Source organism: Dendronephthya gigantea, unplaced genomic scaffold, assembly GCF_004324835.1.
Source record: "Dendronephthya gigantea isolate DGI-Jeju-01 unplaced genomic scaffold, DenGig_1.0 000023F, whole genome shotgun sequence".
NCBI classification, from domain to species: domain Eukaryota; kingdom Metazoa; phylum Cnidaria; class Anthozoa; order Malacalcyonacea; family Nephtheidae; genus Dendronephthya; species Dendronephthya gigantea.
The window spans coordinates 155,478-169,581 of record NW_021163033.1 but is presented as its reverse complement, the minus strand read 5'-3'; the positions used below and the strand labels follow the sequence as shown (position 1 = coordinate 169,581).

The following is a 14,104-nucleotide window of genomic DNA, read 5'->3' as shown; positions in this document are numbered from 1 at the left end:
AGTTAATTTAGTAGTGTTTATGATGGAACAATGTGGCATAAAATCCATGTTTGGAAAAATTTGAAATGACATAAATTTAACCGAACCATTATACTTATTCTATGCATTAACAACGGACGTTTAACGTTTTCAGCTTTGTTGAAAAGTTTGATTTGTGGTAGACACATGCCAGAAAGATTTATTTAATTCTGATGCGTGCATCGTCTCCGCTCTAACCAATTTCTTCAAGGCTTTCTATAACTGCTTTAAAGCGCGTCTACATCGCTTCGAATTACAAATAACGCGCGGTTACTATGGGTAACTAATAGTTATCGTTACTTAACGCAACAACAGAATGTCCACGTTTATTAATGTAGAATATAAAACAATGGTTTAATCATTTTAGACGTTTCGAATAACAATGAAGTAAGCTGTCCAAAACAATTTGCAGCCCCGTGACGTTAAGTGGACGAATATACAGTTCCATTTGTAGCGATTACAAACAACATATAATGGCCGACGGTCACGTGTGTAACCGACAGTTCCTTGACAGGCTTCCATAGGAATCCAGTAGGTTGAAGAAAACATATACCAACTCTATAATAGAGAACGTTTTCTGAAGTTACAGCGTACACGATGCTTTTGTGGCCCGCTTCCAACTGAATGAAACTGCCGTCAACATCCACCCAGCCAGTTCCCTGGGGAAAATCAAAGGTCACTTCGGTACGAAATGCGACAGAATTGTTCGGTCTTATTGCCCAACATCCGTAGTCTCCACAAGAGACATACTGAAACTCTCCTGGGAGTTTAATCCAGTTATTACCATAAGGGATATTCCTCGTTATGCCGGACCGGTAAAATAGATCATTGAACCTGTTGTATAAGAAAAAAAAAATCTCGGCTGTAACTCTACCACATCTTGTAAGAAGCATCACAAAAGTAGTACAATGCATGACTTTTGTTACTGTTTGTTGTGAACTGTAGAAAGTACAGCCTGGTTCCAAATTTTGATTCATATTCTTTTGTGCAAAACGGTATAAATTTTGTCTGTTTATATACTAATTGATTAAACAGACAGAAAGACAGCAATATGACAATGATTTAAAACAAGATAATAAAGTGAGTACGAACTTATTTACTCCATAGACAACGCCAGAGCTTCCAGCGTCAATTTGCTTTAAGGCCCCAGGGGTGTTTATCCATCCTGTTCCATAGGGTGCAACGGCTGTAACCCCTGACCTATAATATATATAGCCGACTTCGTTCACGCCCCAGACCCCTGATTTTCCAACTGTCACGTGAGTTAACCCTCCATCCATTTTAACCCAGACTCCATTCTGTAAGGTGAAAATGTTCTGATTTGAACGTCTCGTTGCCCAGGTTTGTTCGTCGTTGCTGTCAATCTGAGTCAGCAATCTCTCTTCCTTCACAATCTTCCAATTATGTGAAAAATTCCTCGTTAAGTTACCTGTTTAGATAAAAATCAATCTAAAATCGATGGATTCAATCTTCTTCCGGACGCTTTTCCAAACTGACTGCATGCAAAGACTGGATTGACCCGCTTGTGATCCATTTCATGTTTTACATAATTATTTTTCCTAGAGTTTCCTAATTTCCTAGAAATATATCCCTCCTATATTACCAGCTACACGTCCACGATCTTGACTGCTGTGTTCCATTGGCGTCAATGGATTCATGGTTTCGCAAAAAGAGACATGAAATATCCGACGTCCTCTGATATATAGAGGTGGGGTAAGGTACATACAATCATATAGCACGTTCTCTCAAACAGTAAAGCAACTTACTTGCGGGGCAAATACATTTAAATGATGAATATCCTTTCTTGCACGCACATGAACAGACCTTGCTCCGACACCATCCTCCATTTAAACACTCGTTGTTACAACAAGATGAGCCCTGCAGTAAGAGAAAGAGAAAGAGTTTGTTTTACCAATCGCACGAGCTATCACCCATTCAACCCATGCAATTGGCTCAACTGCGACGAAACATACCATGAAGTAGTAGGTCGAATTTTTATCCGCCAAGAAGTCATTTGTATCGACAGACGACGAAAGGTAGAGAGTGCAAAATGGTCCTGGACAATTTTCATTCATGCCAATGGCAAATGAACGGCATTTGGTCACGTTTAAACATTTGAAGAAACATTCTACTTTATTGATATTGCAATGATTCTCAATTTCAGCGATGCCCTGAAGTCGTATTCCTAAATAAGTTGAAATATGATTGAGCAATAAGGTGATGATGATAATGTCGATGATGATGACCTGTGAATATCATACCCGGAAATTCTGTCGTTCGGACAACGTTGCACTCATCTTCGCACATAAAAAATAGAATAGGAATATGCTATCATTTCATGTGGGATCTGGGGGGAGGGAGGTGGTTACCTAGAAACAAAACTCACGTTCCGTTTAGTTCTTCACGCATGCAGGAAACGTTTGAGAATGCCCTCCCCACGAAATTAGTAGAAAAAAATGATAGAAATGTTGTGTTAGTAGAAAAGCGTAATCGTTTTCTCAACCAAGTCACTGGAAGAGATCTTTACAAGGGAAGTTCTGTACGGCCGTTGCTATAGTTTAAACACAATGATTCTGCCTCATGCTCGCGCCAAGTCGTCAACTATAACTAGGCTATTCATTGAGCTTCTACTGTTCCACAGCTTGAAATTGTCTTAGTAGAACGATTATTCTCTCGATTTTCCGGCAGCTGAACATGCAAAGCAGATACTAAAACAAATGTCCTAAGAAGAATTGCTATGATACAATAAACAACGCTTTATATATAATTAAATAAGCCTAATTTGACGCGCTAAAACACGTCAGTTTTATTCGAGAAACCTTTGCAAATCAAGTTGTGTTTTCCACTGAATAAATACTTGTCTCGACATAACTTACGAAGGTTTTCTATTTCTTGAATTTTTCTTCATCTAATTTAAATTAATTTTACCTTTTTCATCGGCTGAGCTACCCAGTAGCATGTCCTTGTTGACCAAGATAAAAAACAACCTAATTATGGTTGGTAAATTTGCCCGAACTTGCGTTAAAAGCATCACATATACTGTCGTAGCTTCGGAACTTATTTTAGAATGGAAAGGAAACGCAAACTGCCCCTTTTGTAATCGTACGTGCGATAATGAAATATTTATTTACGCCTTGCAGGGTATTTTATTAAAGAAAAGTGTTCAATTGATTGGCATTATCAATTATAATACTTAACCGCGATCTTTCATTTGTCGCCAGTCATTTGTATATCTGCGTTGCCATGGTTCATGACGGGGCCGTCGCTAGAAGCTTAATTGGAGGGGGGGAGGGGTGTATATTCATATATTCAAGTTTCTACAACAGTTTCTACAACCGTAGAAACAATAGCTTTCAGTTGGGCATAAGCGGATTATATGAATATGCAATCCCCCCCCCCCCCAATAAGCTTCTTCTGAACTTTTACGTGCGTGCACGTACGTGCAAAAAACGCGACAGTGGAGAGCTGAAAGCCGCCCTTAGTCTGATCAAGACTTTAAGAAAGATTAATTAAATCTACGAATCACATATCATGGCATACAGGAGACTAAGTCCAAACCCGACATCACAATTACTTTGGCAAGACGAGTTAGAGGATTGCTTGTATAAATAAGGGACACGTAGGGACGCAAGTGGCACTACTGTATATATTCTTCATACTTTGCCCCAGGACTCAGGGAGGAGAAGCCTCGAAGCTAGGTTAGGGTGTAAGGTTGTACAGAGAACAAATTCAGAATGCCTTTGCCGCTGAGACTGCAGGCTCAAGAATTTTACTAGCGCAAGCAAGCTGTTTAAAAGATTGAAAGCTGATTTTCAGTGCGATTTTCGTCTTTTGATAGATGCAAACGAGTGAATTAGTTAGTGATGTTCAAACAAGAGCTCTTATACATCAGAGCATTCGTAACTAATTACTCGTTCACATCTATCAAAAGAAGCAAATCGTTCACATCTACCGAAGTGTAAAGGACCTTTTTAGTTCATTATGGGCCAAATGGCAAACGTGGCCTTCGCTTGATTATAAAAACCGTTATTGTTTGGTGTGAAAACTTATTAAAATCATCAACAAATCATACATGCACTAATATAAGTGACAGTTTTTAATAAAGATGAAAATGAAATATCGAAATTTAACCTGCAGGACGACAACATATAGTCATCGGTTTGAATAATGAGTAATAAATGCGAAAGATTTGATGATATCTCTGCCGTGTAGAAATTTGGGAAAAGAAGTACAAGGAATAATATTCATTCCTTGATAATGGCACGTTCAAAAATGTTTGTATGAAAATGGCAGGAAATATTATAGCGCTTAGAAATGAGAACTCGTGGGGAGCTCACGTATTTAAGTCATCACAAATATATTAAAAATTAAAACTAATCTGCAGTGTTTATGAAGTTTAATAAAGAAGCAACGAGAGTGATTATTTCGTATTGTGATGCATGCAAGCATTTGTTTCTGCTTGTAATTCCTCAGGCATTTTCAGGTCTTACTGTTCCATCCTTCAGATTTGGATTACCGCGTTAAATAGCCGCCTATATATCAGGAAAAGATGAAGAAGAATTATTTCACGGCCAGCTGGATTTTACTTATCTCGTTGTTTATTTATTCCTGCCTTTACAACCGAGCAAAAGTTTTTGGTCATTTTTCTCCAGCACCAGGACATCAAGCTGCTTCTTCAGTCAGTCGACATGTTGCGGTACTGTGGTCTGCAGTTCAATTTAATAAAAACAAATTTAAAAATAGAGCTATCCAGTATAAATAAAGTTAGGTTTATAGTTTAGGTTTCCTCCTGAAGTAACACAGGATCAATAAGAGATGATGCTCACTAGACCTCTAGGAAGAACAGTTTAGAACTGATAGAGCTATCCAGTATAAATAAAGTTAGTTTAGTTTAGGTTTCCTCCTGTAGTAACACTGGATCAATAAGAGATTATCCTCACTAGACCTCTAGGAAGAACAGTTATATAAAACTGACAAAGGTATCAGTTCGGAGTGAATAAAGTTACAGAGTATTCACTGAAAAATATTGTAATTTCAATTGTGCTTATAAACCTGCCCATAGGTGAAAGCGTCAGTCACATTTGATTTATCCGACGGCGGCTTATTTTCTTCAAATAATAGAGACTCGCCAAGCCAAGATCGTAAAGTAAGTCACTTTTGACTATAGTTTTGAACGTAAATATTTGACACGAAACTAGACCATAAAGTAAAATAAATTAACTGTGAATTCCCAAAACGAACAAACGACTTTTAACACAGGAAGGAAGTTCTTTCGCTTGTTTTGAGCCTAAGAAACATTGTCTCGAGTGGAAACTAGCCTTTAAAACTGTGTTTAGACTGCTACAAAGAGAATGACAGTCAATGGAGCATCACCAGAAAGTACGTCAACGACTCCTCCCAGCGATGAAGAGCCGAATACCGCGTTTCGAAACATCATTATAATTACAGTCACTTTCGTAACTCTTCTTCTGGTGGCTATCAGCGTGGGATTTTGCTTGAATCGTGGCAGAGCAAGGTCTGAATCAACTTGCAGGCGATGACGATTTTTGCATAAACGCATTTTCATTTCACAGTTGAAACTTGAAAATCATGTTTTTGATTTCTAGGAGTAATCTGAATGAACAATCCAGTACTAACAGCACTATTGGTACGTGCCGTTTTTATAGTGTGAAAATATTTTTAGATCGGGTCCATCCAAAAGGGATGGGCATGAGCAAGAAAGGACATTCACGGTGCTTACATTTACTCCTATACAATTATATATAAATATAAATACAGCAAGGTTGTTTATGGACTAAAAGTGGAGAACCTTTGTTGTTTTTAAAAAAACGGAGGGTAATGATTTATGAAGTTCAAGTTACTTAGTTCATACAACAGGTTTTGTTAACTTCTTTTGCAGTGACGGTTGTCAACCATCGAGAAATATTTCTCGAACCTGTTAACAACTCAACTTCAACATTAAACACAACTTGTAATGAAAAAGATGGATCCCAAAGCACTCGTGCCGGTAAACGAGTAAAACCAGAATAGCTAATGGTTGCAGTTAAAATGCTTTCTCTTGAAAAACCTTGAAGAATGAAAGTAGAAATCGCGTCAATCAGCTTTTCGTTTGAATTTGTTTAAAAACCCTTTAACATACACTTTATATTAAACAGTTTCTAGACTCGGTGTGCATGTATTAATCATCATTGCAATCTCAAAGACAGCATGTTTTAAAATTTTACAAATTTACTTTAGTCTTTAGTCTTAATGAATCGGGTAAATATTGAACTATTGTTATAACTTATGTAGTTTATGTACGTTTGTGTTAAAGTAGTGCTATGTAGTTTTTATGCTATTTTTTGAAAAAATTGTACAATATAGTGAATGATTTTACGGATTTGAAAAACTTAAGGTCTATGACCATTCTGACGGATGCAAAAGAGGGCCTATGCCACAATCTTCATTCATATTGTTCAGGGTGGAATTAAAAGTGTTACGGTTGTACGTGTGTTCATACGTTCACATACGCCAGGGTACGAATCGTACAGGACAAATCGTGTAGTGTAAATAGGGCTTTATAATGTTTTTACAAAGTTCCATCGAAAGTGAATATCAGATAAACTCATTTTTGTGAAAGAGGTTACGGTGGTCATTGATATTCATCTTAGATGAAGTATCTCATAGACGAAAGCTATTCCATCCAACATGGTTGACAATGGGGTCAAAATGGAGGTGAGTTTTTTGTTACGATTTCTTCAAAAGTATTTGATTGTAGCTTCTCTGAAATAAATCGTGATGTTTAGGGAAATAAAGACGATGACAGATCCAAAAATCAAGTAAGTTTGGTCAGGTATTTGACAGCTGAATTAGTTTCAAACTAACGTCCTATGGAGTATGCCAGTATGGAGTATGGATAGGAACGTATGTTGCTCTGTATCAAAGATAGTTTTACCTCATCTTTCAACCTTCAACTTTAGATTGAGACCGCTGTTAAGTTCTTACAAAATCCCAAAGTTAAGGAAACACCTTTGAGTCAGCGAAAGGCATTCCTATTAAAGAAAGGTGAGATTTTATTGTTATTTAAAGAGGTTCACTAGTAGACGCAAAATGATGTCTGGATTAAAAGGAATTGTGGTTATTGTGAAACTTGTGACATCATTTGCCAGCAATTACTTGCCTTGTTTTTATAATTCTTAGGTTTGTCAGAAGATGAAATTGAGAAAGCTATAGAACTTGCACAAACCACAGATCCAAATAAAGATCTTCTCTTGAGGTAAAGGATTAATGCTCAATTGTTCATTTCCCTATACAACCACTCTGCATAGAAACCATGCATAAAGCATCCCATATATCAAAATGCTATATCTTGTAATTTCTATCTTTCTCAAATCAAGGAATCCGCCTCAAAGATCAATTGTGTTTCCAGGTGTGTGATATTTAAATATGATCATACATTAATAAATATTGTCTCTATTGGGAGGTTCATTGAAAATGGTGTATAATTTATGATTTGTGTCCAAACTACTTTAAAGATATGTTTCAACAATGTTTTAGGTCAGCCACCAAGCCCACCACCGTATTCATTTCGATTGCGGGATTTGTTTTGGGTTGGATTGATTGGAGGAAGTTTTGGATATCTTCTTGTCCATTTGGTGAAGGTAACTTGGATTCTATTGTAAAATAATTGAGGGATTGAGCTCAATCTTTCCAACATGCAGCTGAAGAAACAAACTTAAACTTAGCAGGTTTTATGATGAAAGATGGCGATGGTGGGCACAGCTCATCCTCATTTCTGTACATTTTAGACTTATCTATTGCCATATGTTTTGAACCAAAAAGATGAGAGAGAAGAAAGAATCAACCAACTCCACTCTTCTGTCAGTGAACTGAAGGAAAATTTAAGTCAATCAGGTACGTCTTGTTTATGTTCACCAAATTTTGAACAAGATTGTTATGATGTTGTTATATAATGAGTTAGTTTTTAATGCAAACCTGAGGCAGTTGTAGCATGTTACTGAAGACACTATTGGTTCAGAAATACTGCATCATGAAAGTTGTTTTTGTCGCTTATTGCAGTCACATAATAATTTTAGTTGGAGATATACAGACAACCCTGGATTCTGTTCAAAAAATGCTTCAAGATCAACAGGAGAAAGTGCAGACAATGTCTCTAAATCTTTCAACATCACAGGTACGCAACTAGATGAAAAACATGCAATCCATAAAACATAATAATCTGAAGGATAACATCTTGCAATCCCAAAATTTTAGCTTTGTTGTTTTATGGAGTGTGTCCTTTTACACAATGAAAAATATTCAACAAAAATCCACGTTGTTTTCATAAAAATTTCAGGCATGTTTATCACAGAGTATGACTGAAAGCTATTCTCTTTCTGAGATCAAATCAGAATTATCGTCACTCAAAGGTCTCCTGTTAAACAGGTAAAAATATTAGCATTTTCATGTACAAGTGTACAAGATTTCCACCCAAGTGACCCTATCACTAATTGTTGTTGTATTCTAGGCGCCAGTTCCCCTCTCCTGTCGTCCAATCCTCCCCATTCCCCAGCATCCCGGCGTGGCAGAGGAATACCACAGAGCCAAATGATGGTGAAGGTTAGTGCTTATGCCAGTGAACTCTATGTGATCTGGAAGGATAACTCGGCTGACCATCTTTGAGGTCAATTTAAAGCCTTGATATTCTATTACCACACACTAGCTTCACACAAACTCAAAAAAGTGTTCTCATATTCAAGATAGCGTGAAAAAAGGAAACCTTTTGGAAACAAAGACGGACGTCATGTTGTCCGCCGTGTTGGAAACAAGCAAAGAGGGGTCTACAACTGAATGCAATGGAACTGACGTGGATACATCCAGTGGAACTCTAGAACTGCAAAGTGATCTAACCAGTCTGGAGTGTTCAAATTCAATTCCTGCAAGCGAGAGGATGGACTCTGATCAAAACGACACCAGTTATTCTACAATGTCCACCGATACTGGTTCTCCCAATTTGTCTCTCAGTAAATGAAACGAAAAATCTTTCAGTTTCTTGCCTGAAACTTCGAAGCTAGAGATTTCATAATTGCCGACAATTTATCTACGTGGATAAACTGAAACAAATTAGAGAAATGCACAAAAATGGATCATGTTTATGAGGATTGTGAAAATTCTCCAAGCTATCATTGTAATTAAACCGTAGTGGTATATTAGATCATTCTAAAGGGATGATGGTTGATGTTCAGGGTAATTTAGAGTGCTTTGGGGATATAAATTATTGTGACTATTAAAATGAAGCAAACTACCTTTGTTCATGAAATTTAGAAAAAAAATCACATTAGTGAGAAGTAAAGTCTATCTTATATCACTGTGAAATTTTTTAAATGAGCTTAAATTTAAACTTTTCATCTGAAAATACTTCGAAAGTACATGCATTCTCAAATCATATAAATGCGCATTGCAATATACGTACAGCATTTTAAGTTCAACGGAATTTTAAATTTAGAATAATTATTGAAATCTTAAAGAAATCCAACTATTTGTACCCGAGGGAGTATAATTTCTGATGATCAAATGAATATGGCCTGAGATTAGCATATGCAAACGAAACTGCATTTGCTCATTCGTACAAGATGGCGCTGATGTTAAAGTTGGTTTAACTTTATATTATGGAAGTTTTTGAGTCAGCAAATGTTTCTGTGTGTGATTAAGAAGTTTCCAGTGAGCAGCATCAAGGTTTGTGTCGATTTGTTCAGTTAAGGGACGGGCAAGTGAGAAAGGGTTACGTATAAGACACTTGTGCAACCTTGCACTGAAAGGCCGCATGTGCTGTGTTGAATCAGCCAGTATAACACCGAAATATGAGCACATATTTCAACGAATATCCCAACACGTGTCAATGATATATCTTGCAAAAATCTCGGACAACGAACGTTTAGTTACAGACTATAATATAGAAAGCTCACCGCTGTAAGAAAACAATATACTAAACGTTGGTTAATCTAGACCTCTGCATGCATGTAAAAATTTATCGCCTCTGGCATCTGCAACAATTAGTTTAACTAAAAGTTGGATCATCAGGAATGTCCTGAAATACTTTGAAATCAGCCTTCAGTATACTGTGTAAAACCGCAAGCAGTGAGAGGTAGAACACTTGACTTAAACATTGATTATAGCCATTATGAAAAAGCGGGAATCATTTCTAAACAGTCTTGTTTTTTTTCTTGGTTCATTTCGAGTCTACGCTTACGCCATCTGATGCTTATTTTGCACAATTCATTGCATTCTTTTGTTTTTCCTATTGTTTTTCTGTTATTATAATACGCTTGCTGCGCTGCTGATAAAAAGAGGCCAACACTATTGGCTTGTCAGCCGTTTAAAACCCACGCAGGAATCTCCCATGACTTTCATCATCGTTTAAAAAGAGCTTGACTATTCTATTGTCAATTTCTTTTCGTCATTGTTTTCGTCATGCTTGGAAAAGTAAAAACGCCTGCAGCATAAAAGCTTTGATAAGAAAAGCATGCAGTAAACTGGGTCTGAGTTACTTATAACGGCCACAAAGTTTTGAGTACAGCCGAAGAACTCGTACAATATCGCAGAGAGATCTAAATTATACCTGAAATATGGCAGAAAGTCCCGCATTTTCCGAAAACGAAGCTGAAAGAACAGACGGTGAGGAATCGGGGAATGAACTTCCCGTTTTTGAAATCAACACATCCGAAACGACGGACGACCAACGACTCCAGCCGACTGTCTTGTTCCCTCAACGGAGAACATCTTTGGAGAAAATTACCAAAACAAGACGAGCTTACAGCGAGATGATCGAGACAGCTTTATTTCAACTCAACGAAACGCGAACTGGCTCGTCTAAGCAAGCCATCGTGAAATACATTCGAGCGAATTTCGAAGTCAGCGATCAAGCGAATCGATACGTCAGCTTGGCCATTGTGAAACTCATTGAAAAGGAAAGAGTCGTTCGAAAATCTGGCGTGGGAATGTCGGGCAGGTTTTCTTTAGCGAGAGAAATAAGAGAGGCGAGGAAGAAGGGCGCTACTGTTAAAACTAAAGCAAAGACGACTACAAAAGCCGCTGCAAAAGGAAAAAAAACAAACAAGAAAGGCAAGACGAAGGACGAGGGGACGAAAGCCAAGGGTGTCAAAAGTAAAAAGGCGAAAGCTGACAAAGAAAGCGAGATGGATAGCGACAAGGAAAATAAACCAAAGGCTAAAAAGACTACAAACAAAAATGGCGCCACGAAAGCATCCGGTGGACGAGCGAAAAAAGGCAAAGATGAAGAGAAAGCGAGTAAAGCTACAACTGACAAGAAACAGAAGACGAACGAGAAGACTGGGAAAGCGAAAGACAAGGCCGGCAAAGAAAAGACGAGCAAAGAATCAAAGGTGAAAAGCAGTAAAACGAAGCCAAAAGAGAAGGAAGCCAAGGAAACTCAAAGCAAAACAAAGGGAAGTGCAAAGGAGAAAGGAAAAGAGAAAGAGAAGAGTACTGGTGGACAAGACAAGAAAGCTGGTGAGGCAAAAAATGCAAAAAAGAAAGAAGATAAACCCACAAAGCAGAAAGGGAAAAACTAGGGATTCCTTTGTTCAGACATTAATACACTTTGTTCAGAGATACTAGAATCGGATGATTTGTTTTGAATAATTTCGTAGCCGTATTAAAGTACATTCATGCAGGGTATATGCTGAGCTAAACCTATTAATTTCTGCAGCCTGAAGGTCTTTCTGATATATAGCTTCCTTCTTTCAGTTGTACATGCAATTTGACCTTTTTATTAGTCGATATGTTTTTAAAATTTTTTTTATCAGCCGTTTGGAATACTTAAAAATAATTATAGTCCTACGTGTTATAAATGCTCTAAGAAACTGAAATGACATTTATAGAACTTCATCTAGATAGAAAAAAATTCTTTATTAATGTAGTTATCAATAATTGTTATTTTTTCGAAATATATTGTATATAAAAATGCAGCGGAAGAAATCACCTCGTCCCGGTTGTCTTTTTTAAGCTGCGGCTACATGCACGATTTACTGAAGCGATTTTAGGGTTACCACTAGTACTATAATCCTGGGTTAAATTTTTATAAACTGTTTTGGTTCAAGTGCCTCTGAACCGCTGTTTGTTTTAAAACCTTTACAAAGTATGGCTTTTGTCAGTCCAGAAAATGTTTATGGAAAATTATATTCAACTTTGTAAACAAGCGATTAAAAAGGTTGATATAAAGATTTGCTTTAACCCCTTTAAACTAACCCAACCGGCTTTTACACAACCGGCTTCAGGAGAGAAAATCGCCGGCAGAAACTGCTATTGTAGCCGAGCTTTAAACCATCCAGCCAAGCGCGCGAAGTGTTGCCTGTAACGACAAGAAACCCAACGGAATTTTCCTTCGCAGCATAAACTTATTTCAATGGTTATTGTTCTGTTGAATCTTAATTAACCTTCGAATTAAGTGTCGACGTTATCTACATGCATGATATTTAACAGTTATTATAATAATTTATTAATTTATATTGCGCAAATATCAATATACATTTTCAAATGCGCATAATTCTTCTGCGAACTCGAGTCGTATATGAGCTGATATTATTATATACACAAACTTTGTCGCCCTTTAATTTCGGTGCATTTTAGTGTGCTATTATCAACCAAAGCTTGGATTTCATTTCACTCAACTCCCCAAATCTTTCAGCCATTTTGTTTACCTTCTCTACTAGACAGATATGAGCTAATATCTGTCTAGTAGCCAACCAATGAAATTGCAGCATACCTCATATCTGGCGCTTGTGTATATAATAATTCTCGATATCACACTCAACCTCATCCAATAATTGTTAAATATCTGTCTAGTAGCCAACCAATGAAATTGCAGCATCCTCATATCTGCATGGCGCCTGTGTATATAATAATTAACACTTATTTACTGCGAACGAAGGAAACATAATGTTTTCTGAGTTTTTGGTATATAAGTGTTTTATTATATACCACTTGTCAAAGAAAAACCGAACTAAAAGGTAAACAACGAAATATCTATTCATAAAAGACATAATTTCAAATGGATAAAAGTTGTTATTTCCCATGACACAACACGTTATCTCACTCTGCAGGGGGTCGCGCTGGCGACATCAAATTTCGTAACTCTCGCGTGATTCGCTCTCGACCAATGAAACGCTACGAAAACAAAACTTTGACAAGTAGTATTTAATAAACAGGGTTATTTTTTCCTACAGTGCTTGCCGTAATTATTGACGTTGGCATGACCTGCGTAGGGCGCCTTCTATAGCGTCTATTCATATAGATTGAAGTCATGAAGACTTAACTCTTTCGATAATTGCTTGCGATGCGTAGCATAGCAAGCTTTAAAATGGGCATTTTTTTTTTTTTTTGTTTTTATTTTTTGGGTTCTAGATAGTAGACCTCCGCTCGGCCACGGGGTATAATTATTATTCAGCAACTCATTATTATTCAAGCGACTGATTATTATTCAGCCAAAAGTCTTACATCTTTTAGCTGTTTGACCTCCCCCCCCCGGATATTTAGTATCACACCATACAGTCGTCAGTTTTTCGGAGTTTTTCGTAGCTTCCGTCACAGTCAAAACACGACGCTAATGATCTTTCATCATTCTTTCATCAGATATACGTAACGCCTTCGTATATATTACCGTGACTATTGTGTTTCGGGTAGCTTGTGGGAGACATTTAGCAAGCGTGCGTGTAATACAGAGCGCATGCGTCGTTGTAAAACATCAAGCGTTTGCACTGGACTTCGTTTTAAAAGGCTTTTTGTTAACTATAGACTAACGTCTATGCTCCCTGTACGACACGATTTTACATTTTGCAAACAATGGATAGAATTGTCTGTTCGGAGGCTTACAGTTATCTGGTCGGATGTCCTTTCAGCCAGCGAGCATTGACGACATGACCAAAGTTGGTTGAAACGCGTGCCTCTATCCGCATTCACATGATTTGTTGTTGTTTGGTTCTGTACCTTTACCTTATTTAGTTGCTGTGCTATTTGTATAGACTTGGTCATAGCACTCGGTCAAAAAACACTACAGGGGTCCAAAATTTTAATTGCAAAAAAGCTGAAG

General features: G+C 37.3%; 2 protein-coding genes and 1 long non-coding RNA gene across 3 annotated transcripts; all 3 read left to right on the top strand.

Moving 5' to 3' along the window:
• The first annotated feature begins 5,082 nt into the window (after positions 1–5,082).
• LOC114522700 lies at positions 5,083–5,693 on the top strand. Its single transcript, XR_003686935.1, has 3 exons — positions 5,083–5,164; positions 5,355–5,533; positions 5,625–5,693. It is a non-coding gene; the product is annotated as an uncharacterized LOC114522700 (long non-coding RNA).
• Positions 5,694–6,670: 977 nt separating this feature from the next.
• On the top strand, positions 6,671–9,396 carry LOC114522596 (peroxisomal membrane protein PEX14-like). Its single transcript, XM_028543329.1, has 11 exons — positions 6,671–6,732; positions 6,804–6,836; positions 6,978–7,062; positions 7,198–7,273; positions 7,395–7,426; positions 7,555–7,658; positions 7,806–7,911; positions 8,094–8,191; positions 8,354–8,442; positions 8,525–8,616; positions 8,757–9,396. Exons 1-11 carry the CDS (start codon positions 6,706–6,708, stop codon positions 9,026–9,028), a joined length of 1,014 nt encoding a protein of 337 aa, XP_028399130.1. The 5' UTR covers positions 6,671–6,705; the 3' UTR covers positions 9,029–9,396.
• A 1,122-nt stretch (positions 9,397–10,518) lies between these two features.
• Positions 10,519–11,862, top strand: LOC114522634 (histone H1-delta-like). Its single transcript, XM_028543365.1, has one exon. It carries the CDS (start codon positions 10,623–10,625, stop codon positions 11,586–11,588), a length of 966 nt encoding a protein of 321 aa, XP_028399166.1. The 5' UTR covers positions 10,519–10,622; the 3' UTR covers positions 11,589–11,862.
• Positions 11,863–14,104: the final 2,242 nt, after the last annotated feature.